Genomic DNA, 16,100 nt, shown 5'->3' with positions numbered 1-16,100 from the left:
ATGCAATAGTGCCCTATAGAAAAGAAAAACCTAATACCTCCCGCACTGACGGCCATTCCAGCAATGTCTGCGCCGGGACTGCCGGCAGTCGGGTGACATCGTTATGTCATGTGAGTGCTGCACTGATTGGCTGCAGCACTCATAATACTGTCGGAGAACACAGACGCCGCAAAGTACCATATCACCTCTTTTATAAAGCAGATTATTAACTTGCATAGAAAAAAAGTTTATTTTGTTGTGTCTTACAGGAAATGAGGCGGTGATATAAAATCTGGGGTGGAAGATGCTTTCTGGGCTCCCAGCCTGGCATTGAGAATCTACGGACATAAAGTCCAAGTATAGAGGAGAAGATGATAGCCGGCTGGTTCCTATGGGGATGGGACAATTATCCGCACAAGTATCGATATATTAATCCATAATTCCTTCTTATGACATACCGGTTTTCCTTCGGGCCCCGCTAGTCCTCTCTCTCCTGGTGCTCCCTAAAAAAAAAACAGCACTTAGTACAGATACACCAGGTGAAACTTAATGCTATGTCCACTTTCACAACAAAATCTGCACCCAACGCATCGAAAATGTAAAAAGAAACAACTTTACACTTTCCTGTCATTTTCTGTATCCAGCTCCCATGCAGATTAATGTGTCTCCATGGTAACAGACAGCAAACATACTGTGTAGTCTGATTCTCCTTCCCTTAGTCTATCTGCTGCTGAATGTCCTGTACATAAAGTAGAGGTCAGATAGAAGGAAATATCACTCTATGATCAGACTACACTGGGTTTGTTTGTAGTCTGTTACCATGGAGACACATAGGTCTGCACAGGAGCTGTAGACACAAAATAATAGATATTAAATTAAATTGTTATGCAAAGTTGTTTGATTTTTCATATTAGATGCAACAGAACAAGGTGGACATGGAAATATAAAAAAAACACTCACTGGGCCGCCATCCTTTCCCCTTTCTCCTTGGTCACCTCTATCTCCTTTAGGACCTTCTGTTCCCTGAAAAAAAGAAACATTCAAAGTTGTAATGTTTTCATATAATATATACTTTTTTTTTAAGCATAGAATTTTCACAATCTGACAATGGTGATACAATTGTGAAATGGCTACAGAGCTGTAATTCTCCTGCACTGACAGTGTAGTCACCACTAGGGGGAGTCTGTGAGGTTACTGTAGACTGGTCGTACATTGAGCTCTGTAATAGCAGTGTATGCAGTGAGCTCCCTCTAGTGGTGGCTCCAGGCATCCAGAATTTGGTCATTTATATTCAGTTTCTGCAGGGGATTTGTAGCTTTGTATCAGAAAAAAAAAGTTTAGAACTTTAAAATATATATTACATAATGATCACCACAAAATTCTAAACTATAAGATGGTAAAATGTAGACAAAGGTGAACATAACTGGTGTCATTACAGAAACTACCACAGGGACGTTTGGGTGGAAATTAAATCAAGAAATGAATTCAAAGCCATGAAAGAGACGCCGATTGGAATGGACTTACTACTACAACCAGACCTTATCTCCTTTGGGTCCTTTCTCGCCATCTTCTCCAGGGTCGCCCTGCCGAGGAAGAATCACAGCACAGATTACAGACGACCCTCGACTATTAAGTGCGCGGGATATCTCAATGTGGTGAGGAATGGAGGGAGGTAAGTTCTGCAAATAGACTGACCATGACTCCCTTTGGTCCCGGTAGTCCTCTTTCTCCACGTGGCCCAGTGGAAATAAGTTCTACAGCTTCCCCCTTAATAGGAATATAAAAGGCAATATTGGCTTAAAAGAAAAGCAATCAGATAAATAAAATAAAAAAGTCTCAAATTGTAACACAAAAGTTACATTGTATCCTATGTCGGCTTGTGACAATGTGCTCACCTTAGGTCCTGGGGGTCCTATAGGGCCCCTTGGTCCATCTTTGCCCTGTAAGATATAAATGTCAGCATGAGATGTAACTTTTTGGATGTTGCTGGATATATATATATATATATATTTATTTATATTCAGCATCCCTGACCCATGCACCTTATAAGTAAGTGACGGGAGTCCAAGAATAAGAATATTGCAAGAGAAATAGGAATATCTGTTGTCATTACTCCCATCCATGGTTGTCATGAGAAACATTAGATTCACAGAAAACTTACACTTTCTCCTCGTTCTCCTTTATCTCCTCTGTCACCCTGCAAGATGAAGGGATATATCATCATAAAGTATGATGGATGGATGGATGGATGGATGGATGGATGGAGGGATGGATGGATGGATGTATGTTTGGATGGAAGGATGGATGGAAAGAAGTATGGAAGGATAGATGGATGGAAGGATGGATTAGTAGGTGGGTAAATGGAAGGCTGTATGGATGGATAGATGAGTGGGAGGATGGAAGGAAGGCTGAATGAATGGATAAATGGATGGATGGATGGATGGATGGATGGATGCAAAGAAGGATGGATGGATCAATAGATGAATGGATGAAATGATGGATGGAAGAATGAATGGAAGGAAGGAAGGATAAATGGGTGGGTTGGTGGAAGGATGGATGGATGAATGGCTGGAAGGATGAAATGATGGATGCAAGAATGGATAGATGGTTGGAACGATGAAGGGATGGATGAATGGAAGAATAGATAGATAGATAATAGATAAACAGATAGACTCTTCACCTTGTCTCCTGGTTTTCCTTGTTCTCCGGCTTCTCCTGCCCGCCCAGGTACTCCAGGAATTCCGGGTTTTCCTGACTCGCCAGGTTGGCCCGGTGGGCCTTCAGGTCCCCGTTCTCCGATGGCACGTCCTGTAGGGCCTTGTGGACCGGGGAGACCATGTTCTCCCTTGTCCCCTTTCAGTCCTCTCTCCCCGGGGAATCCCATAGTGCCCTGATATGACACAGACAGACCCCGATGTCTCCAGCACTCACACAGGTGAATGTCGGGGCTTTGTGATCTCATCTTCCTGTACAGTCCGGTAATATCTCTATAGACTATGGATGCTGCGCTGCACCTCTCTGTGGGGGAGATTCTCCTTGTACCGGATTACTGCCTGCAGCTCGGGCACAAGCACCGTTCTCACAGGACACTAAGAGGATACGAGGCTGCGCCACTGAGCGACTGTCACTGCTGTGGGGTCCTATGGCTGTCTCTGTTATTGGGGTCTGCACTGTCACTGCTATGGGGCCCTATGGCTGTCTCTGATATTGGGGTCTGCACTGTCATTACTATGGGGCCCTATGGCTGTCTCTGTTATTGGGGTCTGCACTGTCATTACTATGGGGCCCTATGGCTGTCTCTGTTATTGGGGTCTGCACTGTCATTACTATGGGGCCCTATGGCTGTCTCTGTTATTGGGGTTTGCACTGTCATTACTATGGGGCCCTATGGCTGTCTCTGTTATTGGGGTCTGCACTGTCATTACTATGGGGCCCTATGGCTGTCTCTGTTATTGGGGTCTGCACTGTCATTACTATGGGGCCCTATGGCTGTCTCTGATATTGGGGTCTGCACTGTCATTACTATGGGGCCCTATGGCTGTCTCTGATATTGGGGTCTGCACTGTCATTACTATGGGGCCCTATGGCTGTCTCTGTTATTGGGGTCTGCACTGTCATTACTATGGGGCCCTATGGCTGTCTCTGTTATTGGGGTCTGCACTGTCATTACTATGGGGCCCTATGGCTGTCTCTGTTATTGGGGTCTGCACTGTCATTACTATGGGGCCCTATGGCTGTCTCTGTTATTGGGGTCTGCACTGTCATTACTATGGGGCCCTATGGCTGTCTCTGTTATTGGGGTCTGCACTGTCATTACTATGGGGCCCTATGGCTGTCTCTGTTATTGGGGTCTGCACTGTCATTACTATGGGGCCCTATGGCTGTCTCTGTTATTGGGGTCTGCACTGTCATTACTATGGGGCCCTATGGCTGTCTCTGTTATTGGGGTTTGCACTGCCATTACTATGGGGCCCTATGGCTGTCTCTGTTATTGGGGTCTGCACTGCCATTACTATGGGGCCCTATGGCTGTCTCTGTTATTGGGGTCTGCACTGTCATTACTATGGGGCCCTATGGCTGTCTCTGTTATTGGGGTCTGCACTGTCATTACTATGGGGCCCTATGGCTGTCTCTGTTATTGGGGTCTGCACTGTCATTACTATGGGGCCCTATGGCTGTCTCTGTTATTGGGGTCTGCACTGTCATTACTATGGGGCCCTATGGCTGTCTCTGTTATTGGGGTCTGCACTGTCATTACTATGGGGCCCTATGGCTGTCTCTGTTATTGGGGTCTGCGGCTGTCACTGTTATGAGGGACATTATTTTTATACAAATTTTTTTTTCGGGGAAAAAAAAACAAAACAGATTTTTAGACTTACATCTTTGCCCGGAGCTCCTTTCTCTCCAGGGTCCCCGGGTTCCCCCTTCATCCTCTTCTGGATGGGAACGACAGGTAATCCAGAGCCGTCATCAAAGACTTCAATGACATCTTTAAGGGTTGAAATCTGTAAAATAACACCAGACCGTGATGACGATGGATGTTGGCGACCAATGAGATCGAATGAATGGAGAGATATCGGTGTGTTGAGCGCAGAAGACGGCAGAAAGCGGTCCGGGCCTCGGGCCTTTATGGTCGTGGGCTCCTTACTAAATAGCGATATAATACAGGTCACTATTTGGTGGCTGCACATTGATTTATATAGAAGTATTATTTGGGCATTATACTCTATGGCTGCATTATGGAAGTATTAATTGTACAGTTACTGGCCCACCAGAAGAGCGGAGGATGCTCCGGTGGGCCCTGGCCGCCACTGCATTGCAGAAGTTCTTTTTTTCTTTGTATTGGTTTTTGTATTTGTCCAACAAATTTTGTATTTCTAGATCGAGTTTTTATAATATAAAAAAATAGACCAATGCAATAGATCGGGGACAAGTCCTGGGGTGCAAATAATTATGGTTTACCTTGATTCCCAAGATATTCAGCGCTTTTTCTACATTCTGAAAAGGAAAAAATGAAATATCACATGATCAGTAGATGACGGGAGACAGGTCCATACTTCTTGTAGATGATCCTTTTTCATAGTATTAATACTCACTGCAGTGGTTCCTGGCTCTCCTTTTAGCCCAATTTCCCCAGGCCGCCCCTGATATTAATAAAAAGGAAAATGATAATTTTAATAATTAAAACTTACTTATAGTAAAAAAAAAAATATAGAAAAGAAAATTAAAGCAAAAAAAAATAAAAAGTATTCATATTTTGGTATCGGGTGAAATAAAACGACCTGTATCGATTGATATAATCGCATATTTGCATAGGGAGGAGGAAATTGTCCTGTGAATAGATCATATAAATTTGGCTATGTTGAGTCACCACTAGGGGGAGCTAAGTGCATACGGATTTACACACACAGTAATGAGCTTAGGGGGAGCTGTATTAGACTGTATGCAGTGAGCTCCCCCTGGTGGCAGATAAAGATAGCCACTGTGACATCATCACAGCAGATGGGCAGTTCAGTGGGGGGCTATCTTCTATTACAGGCCCCCATAGCAGCTGTGTGCCCTGCTTCTATTATATGCACATATGCCACCACCACGGGAAAAGTAAGACCCTAATGCTACCAAAAATTAGGGGCCGGTTGTAACTGCTACCAGCTCACCCACAATTACTATGAAACTGAAACTTACTTGATAATGTTAACTATGGAATAAAATAAATAAATAAAAATATAATATATATATTAATTTTTTTTTTTATTCTGATAATTGGATACACACCTGTTCACCTCTCAGTCCTACTTCACCTCGGTCGCCCTAAAAAATAATTAAAAATAGCATAATTAAATACTAAAAACTAGTGAGAAATTACAGGTATAGAGAAAAAAGTGATTTAGCACTTATGACTCATTACCATACCTTTGGTCCAGCTGGGCCGGCTGCTCCAGGGATTCCCTTAAAGGCAAAAAGCAAAAAAAAAGCAAGGATGAACATTTATTGTTTTCAGGTCACCATGTGGCCCGGGCGGCCATAATGTTGTAAAGCTGTCTATAGAAGCATGGGATATTTATCAGACACGCACCTGGCCTGGAGCGCCAGCTTGTCCTGGAGGTCCTGGAACTCCTTGGGGTCCTATTGGACCTGGTGGGCCGATCACTCCTGCTGCTCCTTTGGTACCATCTCGGCCCTGCAAAGTAATATTTGAGCAGAAACAAAAAAGAAGAACAGAACATATGATAAGTGCATCTGCTGGGACCCCTCCAATCCCCAACGTCCCATAATTGAATTATAAACTTAATTCCTACCCAGGGGAGAGATCTGGGTGTCACAGTAGAGATTTACATTTATCCCTTATCCTTGTTACAACTCTGGAAAATCCCACAAAAGTAAAAGTTTTGTATGGAAAAATAAAATGCTTACTTCAATTGTTCAGTTCTGATTGCTCCTCCCACGAGCAGCTAAATAAAGATCCTCGTGGGCGGGGCAAACAGAATGTTCAAAACTGCACATGATGCATACTTTTGAGTTGATTTTTCTGTACACATTAAGTGTGTACTGAACAGATCAGGATATTTGGCTTGGTCCATGTAATTTATGTAACCAAGTAGGTTTGAACTGAAGAAGGTATATAGCAATACTTACATCTTTGCCAGGAGGACCGGCTTCACCTCTATCACCCTGAAGGAAGGAGAAAGAAGGTAGATCACCATAAGCAGTGAGCCGGCTTGGATATATCTATAGGGGGCGGTAGTAGCTGATCTATGGATAAGTCCTCACATCTCAGCAGAGGACATTACGTTACGCTCACCTTCCTGCCGTCTTCTCCAGGAGTCCCCTCTTCACCCTACGAGACAAAAAGAAAGATGGCAGCAACAGCACACACAAAAGCAGTAAAGCAAGACTCCCGAAAAGGCTTAAAGCAGTTACTTACATTTTTGCCATTCAGGCCAGGCTTCCCATCTTCTCCAGGTTTTCCCTTTTTCATGTAAAAAAAAAATAAAAAAATAAAAAAATAAAACTTTTATTGTATAAAAAAAGTCACAAATAATTGTAACTTTTTATTTAAACTTTTTAAAGTGGGCAGAGCTCTGTGAAAGGGGCTGTTTAACAGTAAAACTGACCTTATTGCTTAGATCAGCCAATCAGAGCTATGCTATTATTTTACCAGAGCAGGTTGAAATAAAAGCTGAGCTCTCATTGGTTGTTGTGGCTTAAAACTGTCAGTTTATCCCACGAATGACTACTCACCGCTGCTCCTTGTGGCCCAGTAGGTCCAATTGGTCCAGGGGGTCCGTGCTCTCCTCTTAATCCTGGAAGACCCTAAAAAAGATCACTCATGGCAATTTTAATCCAAAAAAATCACAAAGGAAAATATTAGGTCCATATGACAAAGACTGAAAATGAAATACTCACATCTCGACCTGGATCTCCTTGTTTTCCTAAATCCCCCTATGATGACAAATGTACTTTAGTACTTTTATATACTATACTATACAGTGATATAGTAGTTATATTCTTGTACATAGGGGCAGTATTATAGTAGTTATATTCTTGTACATAGGGGCAGTATTATAGTAGTTATATTCTTGTACATGGGGGCAGTATTATAGTAGTTATATTCCTGTACATAGGAGCTGTATTATAATAGTTATATTCTTGTACATAGGGAGCAGTATTATAGCAGTTATATTCTTGTACATAGGGGCAGTATTATAGTAGTTATATTCTTGTACATAGGGGCAGTACTATAATAGTTATATTCTTGTACATAGGGGCAGTATTATAGTAGTTATATTCTTGTACATAGGAGCAGTATTATAGTAGTTATATTCTTGTACATAGGGGCAGTACTATAATAGTTATATTCTTGTACATAGGGGCAGTATTATAGTAGTTATATTCTTGTACATAGGGGGCAGTATTATAGTAGTTATATTCTTGTATATATGGGGCAGTATTATAGTAGTTATATTCTTGTACATAGGGGCAGTATTATAGTAGTTATATTCTTGTACATAGGGGCAGTATTATAGTAGTTATATTCTTGTACATAGAGGCAGTATTATAGTAGTTATATTCTTGTATATAGGGGGCAGTATTATAGTAGTTATATTCTTGTACATAGGAGCAGTATTATAGTAGTTATATTCTTTTACATAGGAGCAGTATTATAGTAGTTATATTCTTGTACATAGGGGCAGTATTATAGCAATCATATTCTTGTACAGAGGGGCAGTATTATAGTAGTTATATTCTTGTACATAGGAGCAGTATTATAGTAGTTATATTCTTGTACATAGGAGCAGTATTACAGTAGTTATATTCTTGTACATAGGGGCAGTATTATAGTAGTTATATTCTTGCATATCTGGGCAGTATTAAAGTAGTTATATTCTTGTACATAGGGGCAGTATTATAGTAGTTATATTCTTGTATATAGGGGCAGTATTATAGTAGTTATATTCTTGTACATAGGGAGCAGTATTATAGTAGTTATATTCTTGTACATAGGGGCAGTATTATAGTAGTTATATTCTTGTACATAGGGGGCAGTATTATAGTAGTTATATTCTTGTACATAGGAGCAGTATTATAGTAGTTATATTCTTGTACATAGGAGCAGTATTATAGTAGTTATATTCTTGTACATAGGAGCAGTATTATAGTAGTTATATTCTTGTACATAGGAGCAGTATTATAGTAGTTATATTCTTGTACATATGGCAGTATTATAGTAGTTATATTCTTGTACATAGGAGCAGTATTATAGTAGTTATATTCTTGTACATAGGGAGCAGTATTATAGTAGTTATATTCTTGTACATAGGGGCAGTATTATAGTAGTTATATTCTTGTACATAGGGGGCAGTATTATAGTAGTTATATTCTTGTACATAGGAGCAGTATTATAGTAGTTATATTCTTGTACATAGGGAGCAGTATTATAGTAGTTATATTCTTGTACATAGGGGCAGTATTATAGTAGTTATATTCTTGTACATAGGGGACAGTATTATAGTAGTTATATTCTTGTACATAGGGCAGTATTATAGTAATTATATTCTTGTACATAGGAGCAGTATTATAGTAGTTATATTCTTGTATATAGGAGCAGTATTATAGTAGTTATATTCTTGTATATAGGGGCAGTATTATAGTAGTTATATCCTTGTATATAGGGGCAGTATTATAGTAGTTATATTCTTGAACATAGGGGCAGTATATAGTAGTTATATTCTTGTACATAGGGGCAGTATTATAGTAGTTATATTCTTGTACAGAGGGGCAGTATTATAGTAGTTATATTCTTGTACATAGGGGCAGTATTATAGTAGTTATATTCTTGTACATAGCAGCAGTATTATAGTAGTTATATTCTTGTATATAGGAGCAGTATTATAGTAGTTATATTCTTGTACATAGGGGGCAGTGTTATAGTAGTTATATTCTTGTACATAGCAGCAGTATTATAGTAGTTATATTCTTGTATATAGGAGCAATATTATAGTAGTTATATTCTTGTACATAGGGGCAGTATTATAGTAGTTATATTCTTGTACATAGGGGGCAGTATTATAGTAGTTATATTCTTGTACATAGGAGCAGTATTATAGTAGTTATATTCTTGTACATATGGGGCAGTATTATAGTAGTTATATTCTTGTACATAGGGGCAGTATTATAGCAGTTATATTCTTGTACATAGGAGCAGTATTATAGTAGTTATATTCTTGTACATAGGAGCAGTATTATAGTAGTTATATTTTTGTACATAGGAGCAGTATTATAGTAGTTATATTCTTGTACATAGGAGCAGTATTATAGTAGTTATATTCTTGTACATAGGAGCAGTATTATAGTAGTTATATTCTTGTACATAGGGGCAGTATTATAGTAGTTATATTCTTGTACACAGGAGCAGTATTATAGTAGTTATATTCTTGTACATAGGGGGCAGTATTATAGTAGTTATATTCTTGTACATAGGAGCAGTATTATAGTAGTTATATTCTTGTACATAGGAGCAGTATTATAGTAGTTATATTTTTGTACATAGGAGCAGTATTATAGTAGTTATATTCTTGTACATAGGAGCAGTATTATAGTAGTTATATTCTTGTACATAGGAGCAGTATTATAGTAGTTATATTCTTGTACATAGGGGCAGTATTATAGTAGTTATATTCTTGTACATAGGAGCAGTATTATAGTAGTTATATTCTTGTACATAGGGGGCAGTATTATAGTAGTTATATTCTTATACATAGGAGCAGTATTATAGTAGTTATATTCTTGTACATAGGAGCAGTATTATAGTAGTTATATTCTTGTACATAGGAGCAGTATTATAGTAGTTATATTCTTGTACATAGGGGCAGTATTATAGTAGTTATATTCTTGTACATAGGGGCAGTATTATAGTAGTTATATTCTTGTACATAGGGGCAGTATTATAGTAGTTATATTCTTGTACATAGGAGCAGTATTATAGTAGTTATATTCTTGTACATAGGAGCAGTATTATAGTAGTTATATTCTTGTACATAGGAGCAGTATTATAGTAGTTAAATTCTTGTACATAGGGGCAGTATTATAGTAGTTATATTCTTGTACATAGGAGCAGTATTATAGTAGTTATATTTTTGTACATAGGAGCAGTATTATAGTAGTTATATTCTTGTACATAGGGAGCAGTATTATAGTAGTTATATTCTTGTACATAGGGGCAGTATTATAGTAGTTATATTCTTGTATATAGGAGCAGTATTATAGTAGTTATATTCATGTACATAGGGGCAGTATTATAGTAGTTATATTCTTGCACATAAGGGCAGTATTATAGGACCCTCTTTACCCTTAGTCCTGGTGTTCCTGGCTGTCCTGGTTTGCCATCAATTCCATTTCTGCCATCATTTCCGGGAGGTCCACGTTCCCCCTTAATGGAAGAGAACAAACAATATCGTAGAACATGACCGACATGTTGAGTGATTACAGCGTTCTTGTAGTCTGCAGTTTATGGGCTCGGCTAATGCGCTTCATGCCACTGGGAATCTGCATGTTATTAGCACAGGATCCGGTGGAATGAAGGACACCAGTATGAGCCTAGTTGTGTCTCCCAGTAGACGTCTCTTGTTGACCACCAACTTGGAGGAAAATCCATAGTACCTGAGACGATCTGCATATATTCTTCTGGCCTCTTACCTTGTCACCTGGACCTCCGCGATCTCCGGCGTCTCCCTGTATAACAGAGATAAAGTTAAATGACTGGTGAGAATGGAGAATGGCTGACAACAGGGAACAATAGATTGTGTTTAACAGCAAAACAACAGGAGATTATAAAAGGATTTAGATTACTGTCCTCTTAAAAACTGTGCCAAAAAAGTAGAATAACGTACCCGTAAGCCTGGTGCCCCTCTGGGTCCGTCCAAACCCTGCAAAATGGGAAATAATTAATTATATTTTATTATAAATATGTAGGATGAATTCACAGTAACATTATCTGAAAAACCCATCAGCAATCAAGAGTTAAAACTGCATGTAAAAAACCTTATAAAATATAATAAGATAGTATATGGGATGACAATACTCACCCTCTCTCCGGGAAGACCATTGATGCCGGCTTCTCCCTTCTGCCCCTTCATCCCATGTTCTCCGGGGTCTCCAGCATCTCCCTACATGTATATAGTAAGTACACATTGGTATTATACTGCAAGATTCCTAAAAGGGGTCCCGTCACCATAATCGTGGATTTTAGCACAAATTGGGTCCACCATGTCTGCTTTACTACCAATATTATTTTGGGTGCAAGAAATTAAAAAAATAAATTGATAAAAAAATTCTGCCGTTTTGTGTACACAGCTCCTATGCAGACCAATGTATCTCTATGATAATGGACTACAAGAAAACCCTTTGTAGTCTGATATTGCTAGATAATAAAGGGTAAATATATTGGGTTTATCCAGGGTCCCTGTGGTCTGTGTCGGCCCCTGAAAATGCGGCAAATTAATCTTTACTCTGTTTAGTGGTTGCAATGGGTTCATTAACTACAGTGTTAGGCCGGCCTCACACTCAGCGTATGTAAATACGGTCCGTTTTTTACGGCCGTAATACGCAGAAAAGTCCCCAAAATAGTGGTCCGTATGTCATCCGTAGGTAGGGTGTGTCAGCGTATTTTGCGCATGGCATCCTCCGTACGTAATCCGTATGGCATCCGTACTGCGATATTTTCTCGCAGGCTTGCAAAACCGACATCTAATGGATTTATGTGCTCAAATGTTCGATAAAACATATATACAGTATATATATATATATATATATATATATATAATTGAGACATATATATATATATATAGTCTGTATTTATATTTACTTCAGCGCGATATATGTGAAAAGCCGGTAATTCAATTGCCGGCTTTTCATTTCTCCTTCACAAACCCGACAGGATATGAGACATGGTTTACATACAGTAAACCATCTCATATCCCCCTTTTTTTTTTTGCATATTCTACACTACTAATGTTAGTAGAGTGTATGTGCAAAATTTGGTTGCTGTAGCTGCTAAAATAAAGGGTTAAATGGCGGACAAAATTGGCGTGGGCTCCCGCGCAATTTTCTCCACCAGAGTGGTAAAGCCAGTGACTGAGGGCAGATATTAATAGCCAGGAGAGGGTCCATGGTTATTGGCCCCCCCAGTCTAAAAACATCTGCCCCCAGCCACCCCAGAAAAGGCACATCTGGAAGATGCGCCTATTCTGGCACTTGGCCACTCTCTTCCCACTCCCTGTAGCGGTGGGATATGGGGTAATGAAGGGTTAATGCCACCTTGCTATTGTAAGGTGACATTAAGCCAGATTAATAATGGAGAGACGTCAATTATGACACCTATCCATTATTAATCCAATTGTATGAAAGGGTTAAAAAAACACACACACATTATTAAAAAGTATTTTAATGAAATAAACACACAGGTTGTTTTAATATTTTATTGCTCTCTCAATCCACCTGAAGACCCTCGCTCTGCAAAATAACAAACCAACAATATTCCATACCTTCTGATGAACTGTCACGTCCCACGAAGTAAATCCATCTGAAGGGGTTAAATCAATTTACAGGCAGGAGCTGTGCTAAAGCACTCGCTCGTGTCTGTAAACCCCAGGTGCTGAAAGGAAAGCTGGGTGATCTGTACTTACATTGAGTTGCGGTGAGGCGCCCTCTGCTGGATGAACTCATATGAACTCGAGCGTGGGAACTTTTCCAAGGCTCCAGTTCATGAGGACATCCAGCAGAGGGCGCCCCACCGCAACTCAATGTAAGTACAGATCACCCAGCTTTCCTTTCAGTACCCGGGGTTTACAGGCACGAGCGAGTGCATTAGCACAGCTCATGGCTGTAAAATAATTAACCCCTTCAGATGGATTACTTCGTGGGACGTGACGGTTCATCTGAGGGTATGTATCTTGGGCGTTTATTATTTTGCCAAGCGAGGGTCTTCAGATGGATTGAGAGAGCAATAAAATATTAAAACAACCTGTGTGTTTATTTCATTAAAATACTTTGTAATCATGTGTGTGTGTGTTTTTAACCCTTTCATACAATTGGATTAATAATGGATAGGTGACATAATTGACGCCTCTCCATTATTAATCTGGCTTAATGTCACCTTACAATAGCAAGGTGACATTAACCCTTCATTACCCCATATCCCACCGCTACAGGGAGTGGGAAGAGAGGGGCCAAGTGCCAGAATAGGCGCATCTTCCAGATGTGCCTTTTCTGGGGTGGCTGGGGGCAGATGTTTTTAGCCACGGGGGGGCCAATAACCATGGACCCTCTCCTGGCTATTAGTATCTGCCCTCAGTCACTGGCTTTACCACTCTGGCGGAGAAAATTGCGCGGGAGCCCACACCAAATTTTTCCGCCATTTAACCCTTTATTTTAGCAGCTACAGCGCCCACATTTTGCACATACACACAACTAACATTAGTAGTGTGGAATATGCAAAAAAAAAGGGGATATGAGATGGTTTACTGTATGTAAACCATGTCTCATATCCTGTCGGGTTTGTGCAGGAGAAATGAAAAGCCGGCAATTGAATTACCGGCTTTTCACTAACACCGCTGCGTATTTCTCGAAAGTCACACTGCTGGTCCGTGTGGAATCCGTATTTTTCTCACCCCCATAGACTTTCATTGGCGATTTTTTTGCGCAATACGGTGACAAACGCAGCACGCTGCGATTTTCTACGGCTGTACAATACCGTATATTATGGATGCGTAATATACGGCAGATAGGAGCTGGGCCATAGAGATTCATTGGGCCGTGTGTAATGCGAATTTTACAGACGTAGTTTATGCGCTCATACGTCCGTAAAACTTGCTAATGTGAGGCCGGCCTTATTGTAAGAGATTTAAAAGGACTGATCCCTTTAATGCTCCATCATGAAGGGCTATGTAAATGTGTGCGCCTTAAGGGAATCTTAAAGGGGAATTACTGCTGTTCTGATGCCAGGTGTATCACGAGGCATTCATACTCACCTTGTCCCCTTTAACTCCAGGAAGCACAGACTCAACTGTTCCCTAGAAACAAAAGTTTCCAATTAAATCCCAATTAATGACTAATGACTTAACATTTTTCAAACTTTTGGTTAAGGATAGAGTAAAATGGTTAATAAAATAAGAAAAAAATCTTACAGGTTTTCCTGGGGGTCCTTGAGGTCCTTGTGGCCCCTACAATAATAACATAATTAATAAATCAGGCAACTTTATCATTTTGTTTGGGCCGAACTAATGTAAAATGCAGTCGTTCCTCGGCCCATAGTCACACTATGACGTCTTACTTACTGGTTCACCCTGGTCGCCTTTACTGCCAGCAACACCGGGGCTCCCCTAAAAAGTAAGTGACAGCGTTATATATATTATTGTATCAGCAATACATGAGCGCTGTATGGAGAAAAGAACTGGAACACGACACCTCTTAACCATGGAGTCCCAATTCCCCCGGGTATATAGGATCCGGCCCCATTACCCCCGGTGTATAACCTCCGGCCCATCACCCCCGGTGTATAACCTCCGGCCTCATTACCCCCGGTGTATAACCTCCGGCCCATCACCCTCGGTGTATAACCTCCGGCCCCATTGCCCCCGGTGTATAACCTCCGTCCCATCACCCCCGGGGTATAACCTCCGGCCCCATTACCTCCGGTGTATAACCTCCGGCCCATCACCTCCGGTGTATAACCTCCGGCCCATCACCCCCGGTGTATAACCTCTGGCACATCACCCCTGGTATATGACCTCCGGCCCATCACCCCCGGTGTATAACCTCCGGCCAATCACCTCCGGTGTATAACCTCCGGCCCATCACCCCCGGTGTATAACCTCCGGCCCCATTACCCCCGGTGTATAACCTCTGGCCCATCACCCCCGGTGTATAACCTCCGGCCCATCACCCCCGGTGTATAACCTCCGGCCCATCACCCATGGTATATGACCTCCGGCCCATCACCCCCGGTGTATAACCTCCGGCCCATCACCCCCGGTGTATAACCTCCGGCCCATCACCCCCGGTGTATAACCTCCGGCCCATCACCCATGGTATATGACCTCCGGCCCATCACCCCCCGGTGTATAACCTCCGGCCCATTACCCCCGGTGTATAACCTCCGGCCCATTACCCCCGGTGTATAACCTCCGGCCCATCACCCCCGGTGTATAACCTCCGGCCCATCACCCCTGGTATATAACCTCCGGACCATTACCCCCAGTATATAACCTCCGGCCCCCCGCCATGCCGACGGTCTGCATGTGACAGATCGGCCGGTGGTGCTGAGCTCACTGATACCAGCCTGGTCCTGTAATAGGAGCCACCGGGATAAAGGAACCGCAGCAACTCAGTCACAAAGTGGAGACCCCGTAATGTTACAGAGCAGAGGCCGAGTGCTAAGGAGCAGAGGGCAGAAAAGTCACCAATGCTCTGCTGACCCCATAAATGCAGAGTCCAGACCTCCTCTGGTATCAGCACAAACACTGCACCCCCGCTGGGGAGCTTCATGGCCGTACATCACCAAGCACAATGCAAAGCGTCGGATGGAGTGGTGTAAAGCCGCCACCACTGGACTCTGGAGGAGA

General features: G+C 41.5%; 1 protein-coding gene across 6 annotated transcripts in view; it reads right to left on the bottom strand.

Moving 5' to 3' along the window:
- Nucleotides 1–16,100, bottom strand: part of COL7A1 (collagen type VII alpha 1 chain) — a 150,485-nt gene that overhangs the window by 33,216 nt on the left and 101,169 nt on the right. For all 6 annotated transcript variants that reach the window (XM_077276530.1, XM_077276528.1, XM_077276532.1 and 3 more), the window contains 25 exons: nucleotides 14,814–14,858; nucleotides 14,664–14,699; nucleotides 14,508–14,549; nucleotides 11,565–11,645; nucleotides 11,370–11,405; nucleotides 11,176–11,211; nucleotides 10,829–10,909; nucleotides 7,387–7,422; nucleotides 7,222–7,293; nucleotides 6,905–6,949; nucleotides 6,782–6,817; nucleotides 6,616–6,651; nucleotides 6,056–6,160; nucleotides 5,893–5,928; nucleotides 5,755–5,790; nucleotides 5,076–5,123; nucleotides 4,942–4,977; nucleotides 4,359–4,484; nucleotides 2,660–2,869; nucleotides 2,141–2,176; nucleotides 1,875–1,919; nucleotides 1,675–1,746; nucleotides 1,518–1,562; nucleotides 940–1,002; nucleotides 438–482 (listed from right to left, as the gene is read on the bottom strand). In XM_077276530.1, coding sequence (XP_077132645.1) covers nucleotides 438–482; nucleotides 940–1,002; nucleotides 1,518–1,562; nucleotides 1,675–1,746; nucleotides 1,875–1,919; nucleotides 2,141–2,176; nucleotides 2,660–2,869; nucleotides 4,359–4,484; nucleotides 4,942–4,977; nucleotides 5,076–5,123; nucleotides 5,755–5,790; nucleotides 5,893–5,928; nucleotides 6,056–6,160; nucleotides 6,616–6,651; nucleotides 6,782–6,817; nucleotides 6,905–6,949; nucleotides 7,222–7,293; nucleotides 7,387–7,422; nucleotides 10,829–10,909; nucleotides 11,176–11,211; nucleotides 11,370–11,405; nucleotides 11,565–11,645; nucleotides 14,508–14,549; nucleotides 14,664–14,699; nucleotides 14,814–14,858 — 1,485 coding nt within the window. The remainder of the gene's footprint in view (nucleotides 1–437; nucleotides 483–939; nucleotides 1,003–1,517; nucleotides 1,563–1,674; nucleotides 1,747–1,874; nucleotides 1,920–2,140; nucleotides 2,177–2,659; nucleotides 2,870–4,358; nucleotides 4,485–4,941; nucleotides 4,978–5,075; nucleotides 5,124–5,754; nucleotides 5,791–5,892; nucleotides 5,929–6,055; nucleotides 6,161–6,615; nucleotides 6,652–6,781; nucleotides 6,818–6,904; nucleotides 6,950–7,221; nucleotides 7,294–7,386; nucleotides 7,423–10,828; nucleotides 10,910–11,175; nucleotides 11,212–11,369; nucleotides 11,406–11,564; nucleotides 11,646–14,507; nucleotides 14,550–14,663; nucleotides 14,700–14,813; nucleotides 14,859–16,100) is intronic.

The sequence above is a fragment of the Ranitomeya variabilis genome, chromosome 8 (genome assembly GCF_051348905.1).
Source record: "Ranitomeya variabilis isolate aRanVar5 chromosome 8, aRanVar5.hap1, whole genome shotgun sequence".
Taxonomy (NCBI): domain Eukaryota; kingdom Metazoa; phylum Chordata; class Amphibia; order Anura; family Dendrobatidae; genus Ranitomeya; species Ranitomeya variabilis.
Note: the sequence above shows the minus strand (reverse complement) of the source record. Positions and strands in the feature narration are given on the sequence as shown.